The sequence below is a fragment of the Hemicordylus capensis genome, chromosome 1 (genome assembly GCF_027244095.1).
Source record: "Hemicordylus capensis ecotype Gifberg chromosome 1, rHemCap1.1.pri, whole genome shotgun sequence".
Lineage (NCBI taxonomy): Eukaryota > Metazoa > Chordata > Lepidosauria > Squamata > Cordylidae > Hemicordylus > Hemicordylus capensis.
Genome location: NC_069657.1, coordinates 46,970,643 through 46,989,962, shown reverse-complemented (window position 1 = coordinate 46,989,962; position 19,320 = coordinate 46,970,643). Strand labels below are relative to the sequence as shown.

At 44.8% G+C, this 19,320-nt stretch overlaps 1 protein-coding gene across 2 annotated transcripts in view; it reads right to left on the bottom strand.

Annotated features, from left to right (window-relative positions):
- Positions 1-262: 262 nt before the first annotated feature.
- ISM2 (isthmin 2) overlaps positions 263-19,320 on the bottom strand; it is a 55,580-nt gene continuing 36,522 nt past the window's right edge. The window contains exons 2-6 of one of the 2 annotated variants that reach the window (XM_053286198.1): positions 18,473-18,736; positions 13,119-13,458; positions 10,909-11,049; positions 8,827-8,904; positions 263-7,434 (exon numbers count right to left, since the gene is read on the bottom strand). In XM_053286198.1, coding sequence (XP_053142173.1) covers positions 6,917-7,434; positions 8,827-8,904; positions 10,909-11,049; positions 13,119-13,458; positions 18,473-18,736 — 1,341 coding nt within the window. In that variant the 3' untranslated portion in view covers positions 263-6,916. The remainder of the gene's footprint in view (positions 7,435-8,826; positions 8,905-10,908; positions 11,050-13,118; positions 13,459-18,472; positions 18,737-19,320) is intronic. The other variant, XM_053286199.1, reaches the window with a different exon arrangement.

Below are 19,320 nucleotides of genomic sequence, written 5' to 3'. Positions count from 1 at the left end.
CTGGAAGCTTAGGGTCAAAATAAATGTAATAAGAAATACATCATCACATTTCTGTTGGAGCATTAAAAAAAGCAGCTGTGAGGGTGCCTGATCTATACTGCGACTGCAATGTAAAGGAGGGTTAACCCCTCCCTCTTTTCCTAACCAAAGATCACTCTTGCCCAAAGCTGTCATTTGCCCCAGGAGGAAAACCATGTGGGTTAATAGCCTTAAACATAAAGAGACTGTTCACGTTCCAATCTTGAATAACTGAGACTTTGGCTTGTGGTGGGTTAACAATCGTTTATTCATAAGAGACATCTGTATTCTTGCTTCCCTTTTGGCACTTCACACACACACACACACACACACACACACACACACACACACACATCCCCCTCCCAAGAGTGAGGCCTCATTCACCAACACTAGCATCTCCATTCCTTAAGCTATCATAATCATCAAGCAATAAATACTGTACAAGGAAAAGACCAAAACAGTGGGACGCTTGGGATGGGCGAACCAGCTATGGAGAGGAACCTGGCCCCAATCCTTCGCCCCACAGAACCACATCAAAAACATTCGCTCCTCTTTGGAAAGCAACAAAAAGGTGTGCAAGAGTTCTCAAAAGGCCCTTTTCATTCTTTTGTTTTTCCTCAGATGGGAACAGGAATGTCAAAACACCATAGGATAGGCTTAATTTCCAGCCAAGCTAGAACCAAGAGGCTTCTGAGAGTTCCCTCTCCGGAAGTTTGTAACTGCAAGGAAACATCTGGATGCCGCTTTGCTCTGAGTTGCACCCATCAAAACACAAACACAGAGAAGATGGCAAAACTCGCCAGGTCCTTATTGACCAGGCTCATGAGTGATCCCTAAAATGCGCAGCATGAACATGGTGTCGTCCCTTTCAAATCAAACTAAACCACGCAGCAGTGTACAATTGCATGTTGGTCACAAACACACACATTTTGAAATAAAGTGCTTTCAACGAAAGTCAGAATAAAGGAGATCTCTTCATAAATGCTGTTTAGTAGCACTAAAATATATATATACCTATATACAACAGTGTAATGATACAGCAATAAAATTATGTCAACAGGGACAATATACACACAAAAAGTTATAGCTTAAATAGAAATGGCTGGTCAGAATTTTAATCACATGTTATAAAAATAAACCCTTGTTTTGCTATTTACCCACTCAAAGGAGGCTGTGGAACTTCCTGGGTGTGCAAGGTGCTCGTGGAAACAGGGGCATCCAAGATGCTAGAAGATGATGCCGGGTTAAGACATAACAGGAAACCATGGTTTGTGCGACCCTTAGTTAAGAACCCACATTATAGGTTGTGCTGCCAGACATGCTATGGTTTAGGGCCGATTGTCAGCTTTCATTTCCCCGCCTGCTCAGAATTCAGCTTCCTAAATTCACTCCTGACTCCATGTGCAACAGTTTCCTGGGGCAAAGACGTCGCCCTCACTGTGGCTTGCCAATGGTCTGCGAATTCAGCCAACACAGCAAGAGATAATTATAATTAGGCAGACCTAAGAACACAAGGGGGGGGTCGCTGAGGGCCCTTCGCCTGTTTTTCCCCACTCATCTGCTGCCTCCATGTGGCCCCATGAAGTCCACAGTCCCCACAAGAAGATTGACTTGCTAAGCTGTTGCCGGCTGAAATGCGATGGCCCAACACCAGGCCATGATGCCATTATACCGCCACAGTCCCCAATTGGCCCAGTTTACACTGGGCCATAATGCATCATTCCACACTGCAGCTGGCAACAGCTTAGGGCCACCCCAGAGGCAGCAGGTGAGTAGTGGAGAGAGGCTACAGATGGGAGAGACAGGTAAGCGGGGGCTGCCATGATGGCCACCCAAAAGTTTCAACATGGGCTACCACCAACATCATTGTCACTGCAGGAAGCCACAGCTAGCACATATTGTGGTTATAAACCAGATTCAGACCATGGTTTCAGATCCTGATGGCCTCAAAGAAACCATGTTTGTGGGCAGGCGTGGGTCCAGACATAACATGAAACCAAGGTTCCCCTAAACAAACTAGGCCTTCACATTAGTTCTGAACCCAGCTGGACACCCAAAGCTTTACAGGCATCTATGACTCAGGGAGCTCCCCAAGGTGGAATGCTGAGTCTTTTACCACTGGCATCCCGGGCATGCCTGTGATTCTTGGTCTCATATGCAAGCAGGTCCCATTGTCAGCAGATGCTGTGCTTGGATTTCAGCAATGCTAGAAATGGAGTTCCTAAAAAAAAAAAACCAACCCCAAAAGGGACTTAATCCTATAGTATGTTCAGTTCCAATGTGTTGGGAATTTTCTAAAGAACATGAAAGCAAGGGATGCAACAAAAAGAGGAAAAATTGAAACTGGAGGTGAAGATCCTGGTGGAGAAACAAGGCCAACCCTGTCTCTATGGACTTGTGCATATATATGGGGTCTCCATTCTGGAGAGGGAGAGGTGTGTGCCAGCTCCCAAGGTAAAACTCTTAAAATGTGCCACAGCCGACTCTGCAAAGGTGTAGTTCCAAATGTGGAACTGTAGAGAGACCATGGAAGAGGAATGGGGTCTCTGGATGCAGTGGTCCACAGCCCAGCTCTAACAAGAACCTGTGCCTGCTATTTGAAAGTTGCAGATAATCCATATACTGGGTAAACATACTCCACTCTTTTATCAGTGAGCTCTAAAATATCTACAAGCCTTGACACTAAGCAGAAGTTTAGTATGAGACTGCTGCAAGCAATGTCTTTCCACAGTGTCCATACATGGTTCCTCTTCCAATTTAGTCCTGTTCCAGGGATCCAGAAGTTAGTTGTGCCAACAACTTGACTTGACTTACTTGAATGTCACTAACATTATGTCACTGGCAAGAGAATGACTCAAGGCAGAAGTTGCTCCCTTGCCAGTGACAGAAACCCCAAACCAAGGGGATCGCAAGGAAGTTGCACAACTCAAGGCAGAAGTTGTGACTGCGAAACTCTTGCTTTGGGTTTTGTACGTGAATTTGGAGACCAGGAATTTTCTTATTAGGGGATGGTCGCACACATGCGTTTCATATAGCAATCCCCAGTTTCAATCTCTGGCATTTCCAGCAGTGGTCCCTCTAATTTTTTTCATCTCTGTGCAGAATGAGTTTTGTTCTAGGTGGCAGTATCAAAGCAGTGTGCGCGCACTTGCATTCAGAATAGGGCCTTCCTGATTCAACCTGAGCAGGATCTAAAAATAACTGAGCAGACATCCAAAAACTTATGAGGACGCACATGTATGCACGCCTTAGAGGGAACTGTGATCTCCAGGTAGGGTGGAAAAGATCCCTGAACCTGAATTGCTGAAGAGCTGCTGCAATTCAATATAGACCAAAGGTTCCCAACCTTGGGTACACCAGATTTGGACTACAACTGCCATAATTCACACTGATGTTGTGGTGGATGATGAGAGTTATAGTCCATAATTACCTTGGGACCTAAGGCAGGGAACCTCTTGTTTAGACAATTCTGAATTAGATGAACTAATGGTCTCACTCAGTATAAGGCAGTTTTCAATATTCTTATGATACTACATGGTCAAACTTTTGTGTTTATCCCTACTATAGAATATTCTATTCTCATGTCAAATTAATTAATTTCTCAACTTGCATCTCAAATTCTAGAAAAATTGCACTATTATATTGCAACGTTTAAAAGCACAGCAGCATGTAACACACACTACCATGCTGTCTATCACTGTGTGTGCTAGGGAAAGATGAGTAAAACAACACACACACACACACACACACACACACACACACACACACACACACACACACACCCTCTCTATCTGGAGAAGCATGCTGAATAATGCACCCAGACCTGGACCCTTCAGAATGCAATGGAAACTAGATTTGACAGAATGATGTACTCTGAGCCAATGAGTGCACAGAAAAGCAAGGGCTGAAAATTCCATTGGGGGGCAGAAGCAAGAGAATGTTTAAACAGAGAACAGGAAGGGTATTTCCATCACCTGTATATTTGTCAAGATTCCAGATATGATTTTTTACACTGAGGGCTTCCTCATAGGAAGACATCTGCTAATTTCTTATGTGACCACTAGATGTCATAACAGAAACATCCCAGTCTAGCAGTCTGTGGCCTGTTCCATCAGCAGCGCTGGCCACAATCATGAGTTTTAAGGCAAAAAAACCAGGAGAGGATTGTTTGCTTGTTTTAAAGGGAAATCTTCAGCTTGCTTCCCCCCACCCTCACATATAATGAAACAAAAAGCCGCTCTGCATGGTTCTGATGCTGTACCTTGATTTCCCTCCCCACAACGAACCATCTTCTTGTGGGTGCTTCCAGATGTGTCAAGATCATGGCCCACCATATCCCGGTTCTGAATTTATAGGGTCTTGCAGGGCACAGTGTGCTGCCACTTTGACACATGTTGAAATGTGCCTGAGCAACCGTAAAGCCAGTCACCCTTAAAGAGGAGACGAGAGAGAGAGAGAGAGAACCCTCAATAGTGCAGGGCAGCACAACTTTGGCCCTCGTGCTAATGATGCCCTACAACTCCCATCATTCCCAGCCACAGTAGTCAATAGTCAGGGATGATGGGAGCTGTAGTCCAGCATCTGCAGGAGGGCTGAAGTAGTGCAGCCCTGTCATAGAGGCTTTGCGTTATATATGGAAGGCCTTAGCCAGATGTTGAGGCAGGTTTAGCAAGTGGCTTGCAATCATTAAAAAAAGCTGCAAGGGTATGGGGAACACTTCTGACCTCCAGTTCCTAGGTGTGCGTGTTCTTAAAAGGCAGACTGTTCTGGCAGATGGGAGCCTCTTGTTGAAATCAATGGCTACATTTCAAAAGGGGCTTGATACAAACGCCCAGGCTTCAACTCTGCTTCATTTGAAATCAAAGAGTGGTTTGCTGTTGACTTCAGAAGGATTAGGATTATTATCCCAATTTGGCTATTATCACAGGACAAGACTGGGCAGTATCCTAGAAATCTGTGTAACAAATATTGCACAGAGTGGATTGTGATGGGGGGACAATTATGCAAGTCTGCTTAATTTGCACAATTCATTGGCACAGAATTTGGGGCTTGCTTTTCCTGTAATTTTTAAAGGTTCAGAGCACCCAGAGCGCTGGGGATGACCTCCACTCAACACAACTCACCGTCCCTCTCAGTGCGCGGTGTCTTTTTTCTCCAAACACAGCTCCCAACCCATTACTCAACATTCCAAGCCCAACCCTGCTTCAATGACAGAAGATCTCCCTCAAGGTTTCCAAATCCTGAAAACCCCAAGCTAAGCCAAAATTAGGCAGCCCAAACAAAACTACAAAAGTCAGACCTTCCTACCAGTAGGTGAGAAACTGGACAGCTATGCAAGAAATCCATGTGTGGGTTGCTTCCCCTCCCGAGATTGGGTAATCCCAGTGAAGTTCCATTCACACTTTGCCAAGTCAAAACCACCTCCCAAATCCATCTTCTTGAAGCAGTTAGCTTTCTGGAAGAAAAGCTGGACTGACGGCAAGGTTGTAGTCCCTTGGGTACACCATTCCCACCCATCTTCCCAAGAGCTTTGTTACCCCTGTTAACTGAGCAAAGAGGCACCTTTTAAAATGACGACTCTCTTATACTTAACAGCGGGGAAAGCAAGTGGCCCTATTCAACCTCAGCACAGCATCCCTCCAGTGGCTGTTGCTGGAGCCTACCTTATATTTCCTTTTAGACTGTCAGCCCTTTTGGGATAGGGAACCATCTTATTTATTTATTTCCCCCCTATGTAAACTGCTTTGAGCCCTTCTGTTGAAAAGTGGTATTTAAATCACTGCCGTAGTTGTTCACTGTTGCCTTTAGGGGCCAGGAAAGTCTTTTGCCTGGTCTATGAACTTGCATAGATATGGCTGGGGCACCTGCTATTGACTGATGTTACTCAGTGCTATGGGGTTTTCCCCCCACCCCCAAGATGCCTGATTTTACAAAATGCAACTGCTGGATTTTCTGCCAGGCTTCAGAAAATATTTGGTCATTTTTCTTTTCTGGTGCAATTGCTGGATTTTCTGCCAAGCTTCAGAAAAATATGCACAAAATGCATCTGCTGGATTTTCTGCCAGGCTTCAGAAAGTATTTGGTCATTTTTCTTTTCTGGGTAGAAATTAGATCCAGCTTCTCCCATCCACCTCAGCAACAATTTAGTGGACACATTTTCACATACCTGCAGAACCTGCATTCCTCTCAGTCTTTCAAAACTGAGTGGAATGTAACAGACAGAAAAGATGCCACCCTTTCTCTTCCCTGGGACCATCCCAGATTGCAGAAGCTTGCATCCAGGCTTCTCTCTGAATGCATCCAACCAAGTTTCCCTTTTATTACACACACACACCAGCACTGGTGCAGTTAGACACCCATCTTTAGGCAGCATACAAATCCACTAGGCACTCAAGAGTTTTATGACTTATGGACTCTCTGACTGCCTTGCAAGACAGCCATGAGTGCCGTATAGCTGTAGAGAGACCAGACTTTTCGTTTGGAATGCTCCATTCACCTGCTGCTGCCATCACTTTCCACTCCATCTCTTCCTGTGTCCCAGAATCCCACAAGATACATTTGTTAGCCATGGGATGCTCTCTGGGGAAAGTGCCTCTTTGAGCCAACTTGACAGTGGCAACTACTGGGGCAACAAGGAAAACAGGTAAGGAACTGGAGGCTGCTGAAGAGAAGACACAGACGGAACCACAGTAAAATCTGTGTAGAGGTTCCCTACAGACTACCTTGTTACCAAGGGGATGGACAGCAAGGGACAGCTCTGAAGCCCCTCTGGACCAGAGGCCTTTGTTGACATAAAAGCAGGTGGGGGGGGGGAGAGCAGAGGTCCCATTATGCTCTTTAGCATGTTGTGTGGGAGACTGAGGATGTTCTGATCTCCACAGCCCCTTTTCTAGTTGTGCTAGTACTCTCTAGCCTCCTGTAGCTGAGAAAGGTACTCGTCCTCTGGGGGGTTGTCGGCACATTGTTTCCCGTTATTGGGGGGCCGCACGGCATGGTACCGGCTCCAATCCCCCTTGCAGAGGATCCAGGGCAGCATGTCCACCTTGTAGTGCAGCTCCGGGGAGAACTCTGTGCTGATGAGGTTGGGTGCACCGGCCCCCTTGCCCCGCGTGATCAGCTTGGTGTTCTCGTCATAGCAGCAGTGCTGGGCGGCCAGCGTGGTGCTGTCCAAGGAGAGCATAGAGCGCAGGCAGAACCGGGCCGTGGGCTTGTAGATGTCCAGCCGCTCCTTGGGCCCACTGGCATCCCGCCAGCGGAAGCTCTTGCCCTGCCGCTCGTCCCGCAGGTTGACAGCACTGTACACGGCCTCCAGCGGGTAGAAGCAGGGGCAGCTGGGCAGGTCCGACAGCACTTTGCTCAGGTATTTGTTGAGGAAGTCGCTCTTGCAGTTCAGCCACTTCTCACAGCTGTCAACATCTGGAAAGGGAGAAGGGAAAACAGTGGGCCACTCACAGTGCATTTCAGCCAGGACCGCCAATATTCTAAGGGCCAGATTATCCTCTTATTTTATTTGAATGTATTGCCTTTCTGTACTGGCTAAACATTTGGTCTTTAGGCAGTGTGCAAAAGCAGCAACAACTACAGGAATTTTTTTTATTTTTTTTAAAGAGCTCCCCTATATTTAAAAAACACACACTGGAAATCCTCATGAATCCTCTTCTGGTTTTGGAGATTTCATCAGGCATTGCCCAGACACTGGACTGGTTCAGATGACGCAAAGGAGCATAGTTCATTAGACTAGGAATGCAAGTTGAAAAAACGCTGAGCCTGCACACACCCTCCTCCCTTTAACGCCTCCTCGTATGCACAGTTGAATCCTGGCTTATTAAGCCACAGCTTTTCATGCTGTTTGAACCTGAGTCGTGATTTAACTGTGGTTTACAAACCAGGATGTGATCTCGGTATCATATCCTGGTTTGCAGCCTGCAGTTAAGGATTCTTAGGGCTGGTTCTCACTCTTTCTCTAATGTTAGTTTACCAGGAATCTAGAGACTCTCATTGAACACACGCTCCCATGGACTGTGTCATGAGAACTCAGAAAATGTCTGTGACCTCAGACTGGTACCATGCCAATCCAACATGAAGCCTAGATGGAGGCTCTTAGCTTTAAACTTGGCTTCATGTCAGTTTGGCGTGGTGCCAATGTGAAACCACAGACATTTTCTGAGTTCTCATGACACGTTTCGCAGTAGTGCTGTGTGAATCTCTAGATTCCCAGTAAAAAACCTTAGAGTGATCATAGGAACCAACCCTTATTCTTTTTCTATGTAAATCGCTTTAAGAACTTTCCCACTGAAAAGTGATATATAAGCCGCCACCACATCTCTTGGATTCAGATGGGAAGTGGAGGTGTGGCTTAACAAACCAAGATATCTCCATCACAGGTCTATGCCTGAGCTGAGGAATAATTATGCACTATTTATTTTTCTATGTAAACCGCTTTGAGAACTTTGGTTGAAGAGCGGTATATGAATATTTGTAGTTGTAGCAGCAAGGGGAGGAGGAGAAGAGGGAGGACACCCGGTGCTTGTTTGGCCATGTTCCTGATCCAACACATCAAGGTTTGTGGACCACCTGAACCAGGCCATTTTAAACCTATCACTGGAGCCATAAGGATCTAAAGTTGCTTTTACAAAAGTATTGCTAGAGAGATGCTCAGCATGCAAAGTTCTGCAGCCAATACAAAATGCTATCTGGGGTCCAATTTGTGCTTATGTGGAGCTGCAGAATGTGCACACACATCGTCCATAATTCCTTGGCATAGCTATGCCCAGTCTCCTTCCCTTAAGAATTCTGGAATGTACTGACCTGAATTTAAGATCCCAGTGGCATTCTCAGCTTCAAAAGGTGTCTCTTCAGTGGCAAAAGCTAAATCCCCACCTGCTCCTTGAGAAAAGCACAGAAGCAAAAGATCAGGCTCAAGATCCTAAGACATGGCCAATTCTATTTAAAAGACAGACAGGAACAGACAGTTGGGCGTTCAAACTCATGTTCTGCATGGAAGATCAGATGTTGATCCTAAGTCCATGCTTCTACACCTTTTTGCTAAAAAGAATTTAACCTGGCTACTTTCACAGATCACTGCTGCAACATCTTTAAACAGATAACAATATCAGTATCACAAGGTTGTGGAAAACACCTCAACCGCACCCCACTTCCACCAAAAATGAATGGATGGAGAAGATCTCGGAATGTATGATTTTGAATAAACTAATACAACTTAGGCAAGTTCGAAACTCCACTCTGAATACCAATGACAAAAGTCTTCCCTTTTAGAGATTACATTGAAGCTTTCCCCCCAAGTGAGTGTGTACCTCCCAAGCATATCTATTTCTATTGCTAATTTGCTAAAGTTTACTGTGAGTCTCCTACCCCCCCTTTTTTTGCTCCCCAAACATGAAATCATCATTTATTTAATATTTTAATGTGAAAATATTTCTCTCTCATTATACATTTCTTTTCTATGACAGGGAACCATTTTCTCACTTTTATTTCTTTTTGCTATGCAAATCATTTTGAGAACCTTTTGCTAGAAGAACAGCATATAAAAACATAAGTGGGAGGTGTTTTTTTAATGATTCAAAGATTTACTATAATATTTTATATTGGGTTTGTTTTTAAAAAAAGAAATATAAAAGAAAGAAAATTTGTTTAATAAGCTTCATATTAAAACACACACACACACAAACACACCTGGATATCTTTCCCATCCTCACTCCCTAGACTACAATTCCAACATGTGGAAGGTCCAAAAGCATGTTTTTGACCCATAATGGTCCAAGTAGTCAATTTGATGGTCCTGAAATATCAAAAGTATGCACGGTCTAAGAAAAGGACCCATGAAGTTGATCACCAGGATTCATGGTCCATGGATTTACTTAAAGACATAATCAGAACTCATTTCCTCATAGAAAGAGACATCTATCTCTTCAAAAATCTTCTTCATCTAGTTACTTGGGCAATGATAGGAAAGCCAATTGTTTGCTTCAACAAATGGACCAATAAGAACCACAGAGGAGAAACTGGGTATTCTCAGCACCTGAGATGGAGCTGGCCTTCAGCCCAAAATTTTACTTTTTTAAATCTACAATCTCTCCCTGCTCCTCTCAGGGTTAAATTATGTGTTACTTAGATGTGTAGTTTGAGCCTTCTGCACTTGTTTTTCTGCAGGTGTGTGTGTGTCCAAGAGAGTGAGATCTGGATTGGAAATGCAGTGTGGTGTGGGAAGTGGTTTTAACTCCCTTCCCTGCCACAGTCCCGATTCAGACTGCCCTGCTGCTGCACACACACCATTTATCTCCGGAAGAAGCTCCTGCTAGCATCAAGGAGCGCTTTCTCTTGGAGTCAACAGCTCCCGCCCCCATCTGGACTGAGCCCATGCATGCTATTTTCAATGTTATGACCATTTAGAACATGGCTGCACGATTTCAACCCTCTTGAAGATGTTGGACTACAACTCCCACCAGCCCTTACTATTAGCCACTGTGGCTGGGAGTGACAGGAGTTGCAGTCCAAAGTTGTGCAGTCCTGATTTAAAATCATTCTATAACACTTTCCAACAAGCAAATTCACAGACCAGTTTACATAGCAAAAGGAATAGCTCAAACCATCTCTTTGCTCACTGTGGAACATATCAGGCTCTTCTTAATGTTTTCCAAACAGTAAGCACATAAGACTTAAACTATTTAAAGAAGCATGTAGTTTGACTATTTGAATACTTAGGAAGAGACCACGTTCTCCTTCTCCTCAAAATTAAGAGCTTACTTTCCACGAGAAAGCAGTTCAAAGTGCACAGTGTCAGACAATACATTGGTAGCCCTGAACTGCTAAAGAGCAGGCATTTTGCCACACATTTGCCATGCAGCCCAGAACAGAGAAGAAAAGGTGTACCAGGACAGCGGAGCAGGTCACAGGTTCTTGACTCGGTGGCAGTACAAGCGTAGCCACAAGATCGGGTTCTCTTCTGGTTGCCACTGCCACAAGTTACACTGCAGGGAGACCAGGGACTCCACTCCTCTTCGTCTTCATAGTCTGGAAGGGAGAACCAAAACATACAAAGGGTCTGCGAAGGCTAGGAGCTTGATCCTCCCCTGCTCCGCCTCTGCCTCCTTGCAATCTAGATCTCCTTCCCCCAACCTGTATCACAGAACCAGAAAGGCGGGACGAGGGTAGACCACTGCATGCATGCGTTACTTCTGAAAGAATAGCGTAGAAACTTACTTTTTCATTTTGAAATAAGAAAGCTACAATTCTTAGGATTGTACACATGAGCCAGTATCTGGTTGCATGGGCTGATGATGGCTATGCAGTGCTCTCAATTCCTAGGAGTTACCCTAACCACAGGCTCCAATCTTTGAAAATCCATGATTTAAGGACCAAAGGTAGCACAAATATTTCATCTGCAGTGCTACATCACTGATAGACACACCACATGCCACAGACATTTGGTCCATATATCCACAAAGGAAAACGCACAGATTCAACAGGTACACACACACACTCACACTCCATAAAGAAATAGTATTGTATTAACCTAGAACCTGGATAACTGAAGGACCTCCTCCTACCAGTGAGCTTGCCTGAACCTTACAATCTTCACTGGAGACCCTCCTTCAGGTCCCACCTCAATCATAGCACCTCAAATGTAAAATGCCCTCCCCAGAGAAGCTCACCTGGTGCCCACTCTGGTGTCTTTTCGGTTCCAGGCAAAGCCACTTTTAAAACATTTAGATCCCACTCTTTCTCCAAAGAGTCCAGAGCAGCATACATGGTTATGTTTCTCCTCACAACAACCCTGTGGAGTAAGCTAGGCTGAGAGATACATACCTGGCCCAGAGTCACCCAGCAAGCGTCACGGCTCAACAGGGATTTGAACTCGGGCCTCCCCAGTCCTAGTCCAACACTCTAACCCAGGCCTGTTCAACTTAGGCCCCCCAGCTATTTCTGGACTACAACCCCATAATCCCCAGCCACAGTGGCCAATACCCAGGGATTATGGGAGTTGTGGGCCAACATCTGCAGGAGGGCCAAAGCTGAACAGCCCTGCAAACCACTACACAATGCCAGACGTTCCTGCAAGATACATAGCTGGCTTCAATTTTTCCTTCATGGTTTAGCTGTTTTAATAATGATGCAACTGCTTCATTTGACTGAAAGTTAAATTATTGCTTTACTATTTGAACTGGCAGTTTACGCTGAAGAATGGCTCATTAAGAAATAAATGAAGCACCCCTTGCCCACCACCTGCACCAATGGCTTAAACTTTTAAAAAGATTCTTGAATATGCAAATGTAAGAAAAAGCAAAAAAAAAAAGGGGGGGGGGAGGATGTTTATGGAGTGCCCATAATGATTAATAGCGGGGGTGGGGTGAGAGGTTAATTTCTTTATTACGGCCAGAGGTCAGCAGAAAAAGTTAGCACATTTGACAGTAGTTAGTGAATCAAGCAGAAATCAAATCCTTGACCACTGACCACTGCAACCTAGAGGCTAAGAAACAGAACTTGGCTACATTATAAGTAACCGGAAACTTATGATCTGCTAAAAGAAGTGATACATAAAAATGATCAGAGTGACCCGGTAATTCTAATTAAAAAGGAGAAATCAAACTGTAACGCAAGGCGGAATAAAAACTGCAATATAAAAGCACATGTGTTATTGATTCTATTTCTTCTGCCCCACAAGGACACAAACGATGTACAGAGGGGGTTTTACAGTATCTGCCTTCCAGAAGTGCTGAAGGGAGGGTATTACCACAAATCTTGCTCTTGTTAAAGCCCCGTAGCTTTCCATGTGGGGCCACTTATTACAAGGGTTCTCAAACTTGGGTCCCCAGATGTTGGACCACAACTCCCATCACCCCCAGCCATCATAGTATGTGGTCATTGAGGCTGGGGGTGATGGGAGTTGTAGTCCAACACCTGGGGACCCAAGTTTGAGAACACCTGAATCATACAATCATCATAACACAGCATCATAGGAACTGAAGCAGAAACCGCAGATGATCTTCATGTTCATCAAGAGTCACATTCTCCGTTGTGCTTAGATGGGTAGTAGATTCACAGCTCTGCAGTACTAATGAAGGCAGAAAGGTGAGACTCACCATAATTATACTTCTCTTTAAAGATCCAGTTCTTTTGATTGGGCCACCTCTGGTCCCAGTCACCCCCCACTCCACTCAGCACTGTCTCCTCCTCCTCATACTCTGAAGCATAATCTTCCTCTTCTTCCTCTTCATCCTCCTCTTCTCCTTTGCTCCTGATGTCTAAGTTGTCATCTTCACTCTCCTCTTCCACAGGGTCTGTGTACTCCCAGAAAAGTGGCCAGAAGAGGTCTTTATGGGACAGCCACTCAGAGGAGGTCAGAGACCAGTCATTGCTGGTCTCCTTCAGGAGGTCCATCTCCATCTCAGCCTGAGGGTCATCCACCACCTCAATGGTCACCTGGAAGTCAAGACACCAGATAAGAGGATTTCAGGAGCACCAGCAGTAAAGCAAGGTCGGTCCTGCAATGACAGGCCCTTTTAGGGCAACAGTACGCGCTTTCAAGTATCTTCATGCCTTTGCCTATTTTGCTTTTCATACGCTCTCTCTTGATTCAGTGCTGGAAGAGAGCTGGTGGTAGTGAGCATGAGTTGTCCCCTTTGCTAAGCAAGGTCTGCTTGGTTTTCATTTGGATGGGTGATTACATATGAGCGCAGTAAGATATTCCCCTTAAGGGATGGGGCCATAGCTCAGTGGAAGAGCATCTGGTTGCTGGCAGAAGGTCTCAGGTCTACTCCCTGGCATCTCCAGATAGGGTTGGGCGGGACTCCTGCCTGAAAACTTGGGGAGCTGCTGCCAATCAGTGTAGACAATACTGAGCTAGATTAAACAATGGTCTGACTCAGTATAAGGCAGCTTCCTATGTTCCTGTCCCAACACACACACACACACACACACACACACACACACACACACACACACACACACTCATACTCATAAAACGCTTCTAATCTTGTTTCCCTTCATCTTCATCTATCCTCCATGGCTGCCCATTCTCTCGCCAGTTTGTCATCTCTCCACCTCCACTTCAAAATCTGCTGCTCATGCAAGCCCTTCCCCTTAACTCTTCCCTCCTGCCCTTATTCCATGTTAAATTAACTAACATGCCTGTGACTATAGGAAGATTAAAACATGCCTCCAGTCTCATCTTATCAGATCACACATGGGTGAACATTTTTCAGCATTGATCTACATTAAAGACCACACTGTCGATAGAAAAACAGCATACAGGAAAGGAGTTTATGTGCAACGTTTCTCCTTGTTGTACTAGTTTTCCTTTTGCAAAGAACGGTTTGTGTGGAACAGCATTCTAAATTGGATTCTCCCACTTACAGTCTGAAGAGGTATAGTCCATCTACCACCTTAATAATCTACCATCTGGGGAAGGACCATAGCTCAGTGGAAGCGCATCTGCCTTTTATGCAGAAGATCCCTGGTTGAAGTCCTGGCATATCCAGGTAGGGCTGAGAAAGTCTGAAACCCTGGAGAGCCACTGCCAGTCAGAATAGACAATACTGACCTAGATGGACCAGTGGTCTCTCAGTATATGGCAGCTTCCTATGTACTTGTTATTATATCCTGTTCTTTTAGCAAAGTTTTTCAGATTAGCTTAACCTCAGGGGAAAAACGGATGGGCTGCATGCAACATAAGAAATGGTTATTCAGTGTTTCTATACAGCCTAGGAACATAGGAAGCTGCCATATACTGAGTCAGACCATTGGTTGGTCTAGCTCAGTATTGTCTACACAGACTGGCAGCGGCTAGGCTTCTCCAAGGTTGCAGGTAAGAGTCTCTCTCTGCCCTATCTTGGAGAAGCCAGCAAGGGAATTTGGAACCTTCTGCTCTTCCCAGAGCGGCTCCATCCCCCAAGGGGAATATCTTACAGTGCTTTCTCCCTTTCATATGCAACCAGGGCAGACCCTGCTTACCTAAGGAGACAAGTCATGCTTGCTACCACAAAATGCATCCTAGCTCTCAAAATGCATCCTAGATGCTTCAGACATATCCTAGTTCCACCCTCCTCTGCATTACCATATCTTTGGTGGTTCACCATAATTTCTAAATTATGGTTATTTCAAGCTGTCAGGTGCATTATCTTTATATGGCTCATGCAAACTTTCATCTCATTTCCAAGGTCCTATCTTATTTTATAATCTTACACATATTTCTGTTCATCTCTATTATTTCTTCCTGATCCACACCACTTCCTGAGAAGCCTGAGGTCTGGCCTTCTATTTGGCATAAGCAACCCCTAAACAACTCATTTAGAAACAGGGAAATGCCTATAGGAACATAGGAAGTTGCCTTATACCAAGTCAGACCACTGGTCCATCCAGCTAAGCATCACGCAGACTGGCAGAGGATCTCCAAGGTTTCAGGCAGGAGTCTCTCCCAGTCCTACCTGGAGATGCCAGGGAGTGAATCTAGGATCTTCTTCATGCAAGTAGGCAGATGCTCTTCTACTGAGCTATGACCCCATCCCTAAAGGGAATGCATTACAGTGCTCACACACAGTCTCCCATTCAAAGGCAAATCAAGATGGATCCTGCTCAGCAAAGGGGACAATTTATGCTTGCTACCGCAGGTCCAGCTCTCCTCCCAGAGTCTTCATTGATACCAGCCTACTCAAATTCCACCACATGTACAAGACGTCTCCCCTGCTATGTTAATGGGTTGCACAGCACATGTTTCTCTTTCCTACCATTTGTGGACCTGTGAGGTAGTCTCTGAATTGTGGGAACAAATATGATCAAGAAAATCAACAGGGCGAATTAAAAGCTCTACCACATAAGGATCTAGTAACAGTTATTTTTGATGCATGTACAGAAATAGCTGAGGAACAATAAAGGAACAAGCCCTTCCATCCTGCGCTTGTGGGTATCAGCCTACATGGGACCTTGCTTGGAAGGAACAATTGGCTCATGTGCTTATTCAGAGATTTAGGCAAGCTAGATAGGATGTCCTTTTGCATAAACATTTATTTCTTTTGTAAACAGAGAACCTCCAACAGACTTTTCTCTTGCAGTATGAATCATTCTGGACTGATCTTATCACTATGTAGACTGACATTTTGTGAAAATGCATTGTAACAGGAAGTTCTGTAGCTTAAAAATGCATTTGATAATCTTTGTATTTTTGGATTCTACAGTCCCTCTTTGTTAAAAACATCTTTTTTTAAAAAAATGGCCACATACAAAAACAGAAGGAAGTTCTGTACACTGGAAGAGATTGCTCTTTCAGCCTATTGACATTCAACAATATTTGAATGTCAACAATATTTGACATTCAACAAGATTCCATTTTTGGAAGGGCGGTATAGAAATCAATCAATCAATCAATCAATCAAATAAATAATAATAACAAAAAGCCTACACAGGTACATGTAGGCAGATGGAACATCAAAGGTTTTATGCAGGGAATCAAGCCAAATCCAAAGCCAGGTACAGAGAGATTTTGTTGAACCAAAACCTAAAATCTCTTGGATGTCTCAAAAAAGAAACCCCTAAAAGCCAAAAGATGGTGACTGATTCAAGATAAGCAATTCAATAACTAGTCAGCTTACAATTGTACAATTAATTGCTTTCTTTTGCTTTTTTAAAAATCCTTTGCATGTGCTCTAAAAAGCTTGTTAAAAATCAAAACACAAATATAAGTAAAAATTCAAAAATAAAAATAAATTCAGGAAGAGTTCCGCTCCTCAAGGTAAATACTTATCATTCTATTCATTGTAGAGGGTTACACTACAAGCAAGAGAAAGTGGTATTATTCTGCATGAAATGTATCTAAACTTGATATGAAACTGGACACTTTTGGAAGTTTTGCATCTGAACTGGAGAGTTAAAAAATATTGATGAACCAGAACTAATACATTTTTCAGTGGCTGACACCCTGGTTTTATGAGCCAGTAATTTTGGTGGACATTTGCCAGGCTCAGCTAGATTGCCGTCAATGCTCTCTATATAGGGCAACTGACTACACCTCACGAGTTTTTGGCAGCTGTGGCTTGTACAAAGTGTGGCGATCTCTCTTCCTAATGGACAAACATTGTTGAGAACACTTAAAACCAATGTTCACTTTAGCCTTGAACAATTCAAGTTCCTGACTTTGGCAAGTAAAGCCTCAATTCCTTGGGCCCTGCACACCTAAGAGTAAGAATGTGCACAAAGTGTTTCGGCAGCTCTAATTCGAGGCGCTGAAACTATTCTAATTCCTCCGGCTGAAATGTTTCGGCACGGGTGGCAGGGGGGAGGAGCAGGTGCTTTAAATGGAGGGAGGCAAGTCTTACCTGCAGCTCCGTTGCTCCTCCGCCCCTGCCCGCCACCACCCCAGGGCAGCGCTTTAGGTAACTGCTGGGAACTTCCTGTTCCCAAACAGGAAGCCCCGACACGGCGTCACTTGTAAGAACGGACAGTGGGATTATTTGTTACGGACAGTGCTGCACTGGGGCAGCAGGAGGCAGAGGAGGAGCGGCAGGTCAGACCTGCCTGCCTACGTTTAAAGCACCCACTTCCTGCCACTCCGAATGTGCACACAACGACTCGTGCACATCCCTACCTAAGAGTGCCTCCTTCTTCCCTATGACCCATTCCAATTAAGAACAGACTGACCTAGAGTGCTCTGTGGAGAACACAAGGGATGGGAAGCCTTGCTGTATCAGACTAAAGGCCCATCTGGTCCAGCATCCTGCTTCTCACAGGGGCCAGCCAGATGCCTTCAGAAAATGGGAAGCCCACAAACAGGGCATGAAAGACAGCAGCAGAGCTGGGGAATGGAGGCCCACGTTCCACCCCATCCCTGGCGGCCCCGTCGTGCATGTGCCACGCGTGATAGTGCCCCATGCTCGCCCTCTGGAGCTCAGCGCATTCCCAGCCAATGTTTACTGGTTGGGTGCATTTATCAGTCCATCTAACTCAGTTTTATATTCACTGACTGACAGCAGAGCTCCCAGTGTTCAGGCAGGGGTGTCTCGCAGCAGTACCAGGAGATGCTAGGGAGTGCACCTGGGACCTTCTGCCTGCAACCAGAAGCTTTCCCACTGAGATATGCCTCCATCCTCTAAGGGAAGTATCTTACAGAACTCACATGTGGTCACCCATCCAAATGCAAAGCAGGGCAGACCCTGCTTAGAAAAGGGGAAAATTCATACTTGCTACCAAAAGACCAGCTCTCCTCTTGCAGACTAGTGTTGCCCTACTGCAAGCATGCTTACACAACAGTGCACAACTGCTCACATCTCATTTGTTCTAAAAGGAACTTCTGCACAAAATCCTTGGGTTTGCTGGTGCAACTATGCTACCTTCCTGCACCAATGTAACCTTGCTCCTTATGCAAGCGCTTTATTGTTCAAGATGTCAGCTACTGCTTTTTTGTTCCCAGTCCAACAAATATAGCCCTAAGAGCCCCCAAGCCTACCTGTATGTTTGGGTTCTGAGCACTCAGGTCCACATCGGCTAAACCTGGCAGGTTCTGCAAGTCCAGCACAAAGGGTGTGCTCTCCTCCTGGACTGAGCCACTTGGCTGGAGCGATGCCAACTGGTTCTTTGCAGCATGTTGTGATGGCCAACGGCGTTTCTGCCGACGTGGCATAGCCCGTCCATTTCGCCTCAGGTTTCGGACCTTATTAGATGGTGGCATTTCTTCTTCTTTGAGGGAAGCAGCGTCAGATGAAGTGGAAATCTGGCAATCAAAGACAGCAATGAATTGAATTGGAGCATCAGCTCCAATTTCATGAATGCTTAGATGCAGGGATGATTTCGTTGCACATACACAGGTACAAGATATTACCATATATTAAGAATATTTATATATTACTTTTCAACATAAGTTTGTAATGCCGTTTACATTCCCTCAGTCTATCTCTCAGTGTAGGTAATCCACCAGAGCAACCAAGGCAGTTTCCGTCCCATGTCCAGCCAGAAGCCAGACCAGAAAGGATCTAAGTAATGAGATTCATCCAGGGCTGTCTGGAACTGCCATAAGATGCTTACTTTAAGAGGCATTGTTTTTCCATTGTGTTTATTTTTCATAGGAACTGACCATGGCCTTTCTCTATTTATATGTTTGGCACCTGCTAGGTGAATCTAGTAACCTATTGTCTTCCTGTTTCCCCTATATAATTTTCACCACATTCTGTACAGGTAATTTTGTAAATAACTCCTTTTTTGCTCGCAGATCCCTTCCCCATTTTCACAGACTGGGCAGGCTTTAATTTCACACTTTTTTTCGTAAATCTTACTAACTGCTGTTTCAAAGTCTGTTTC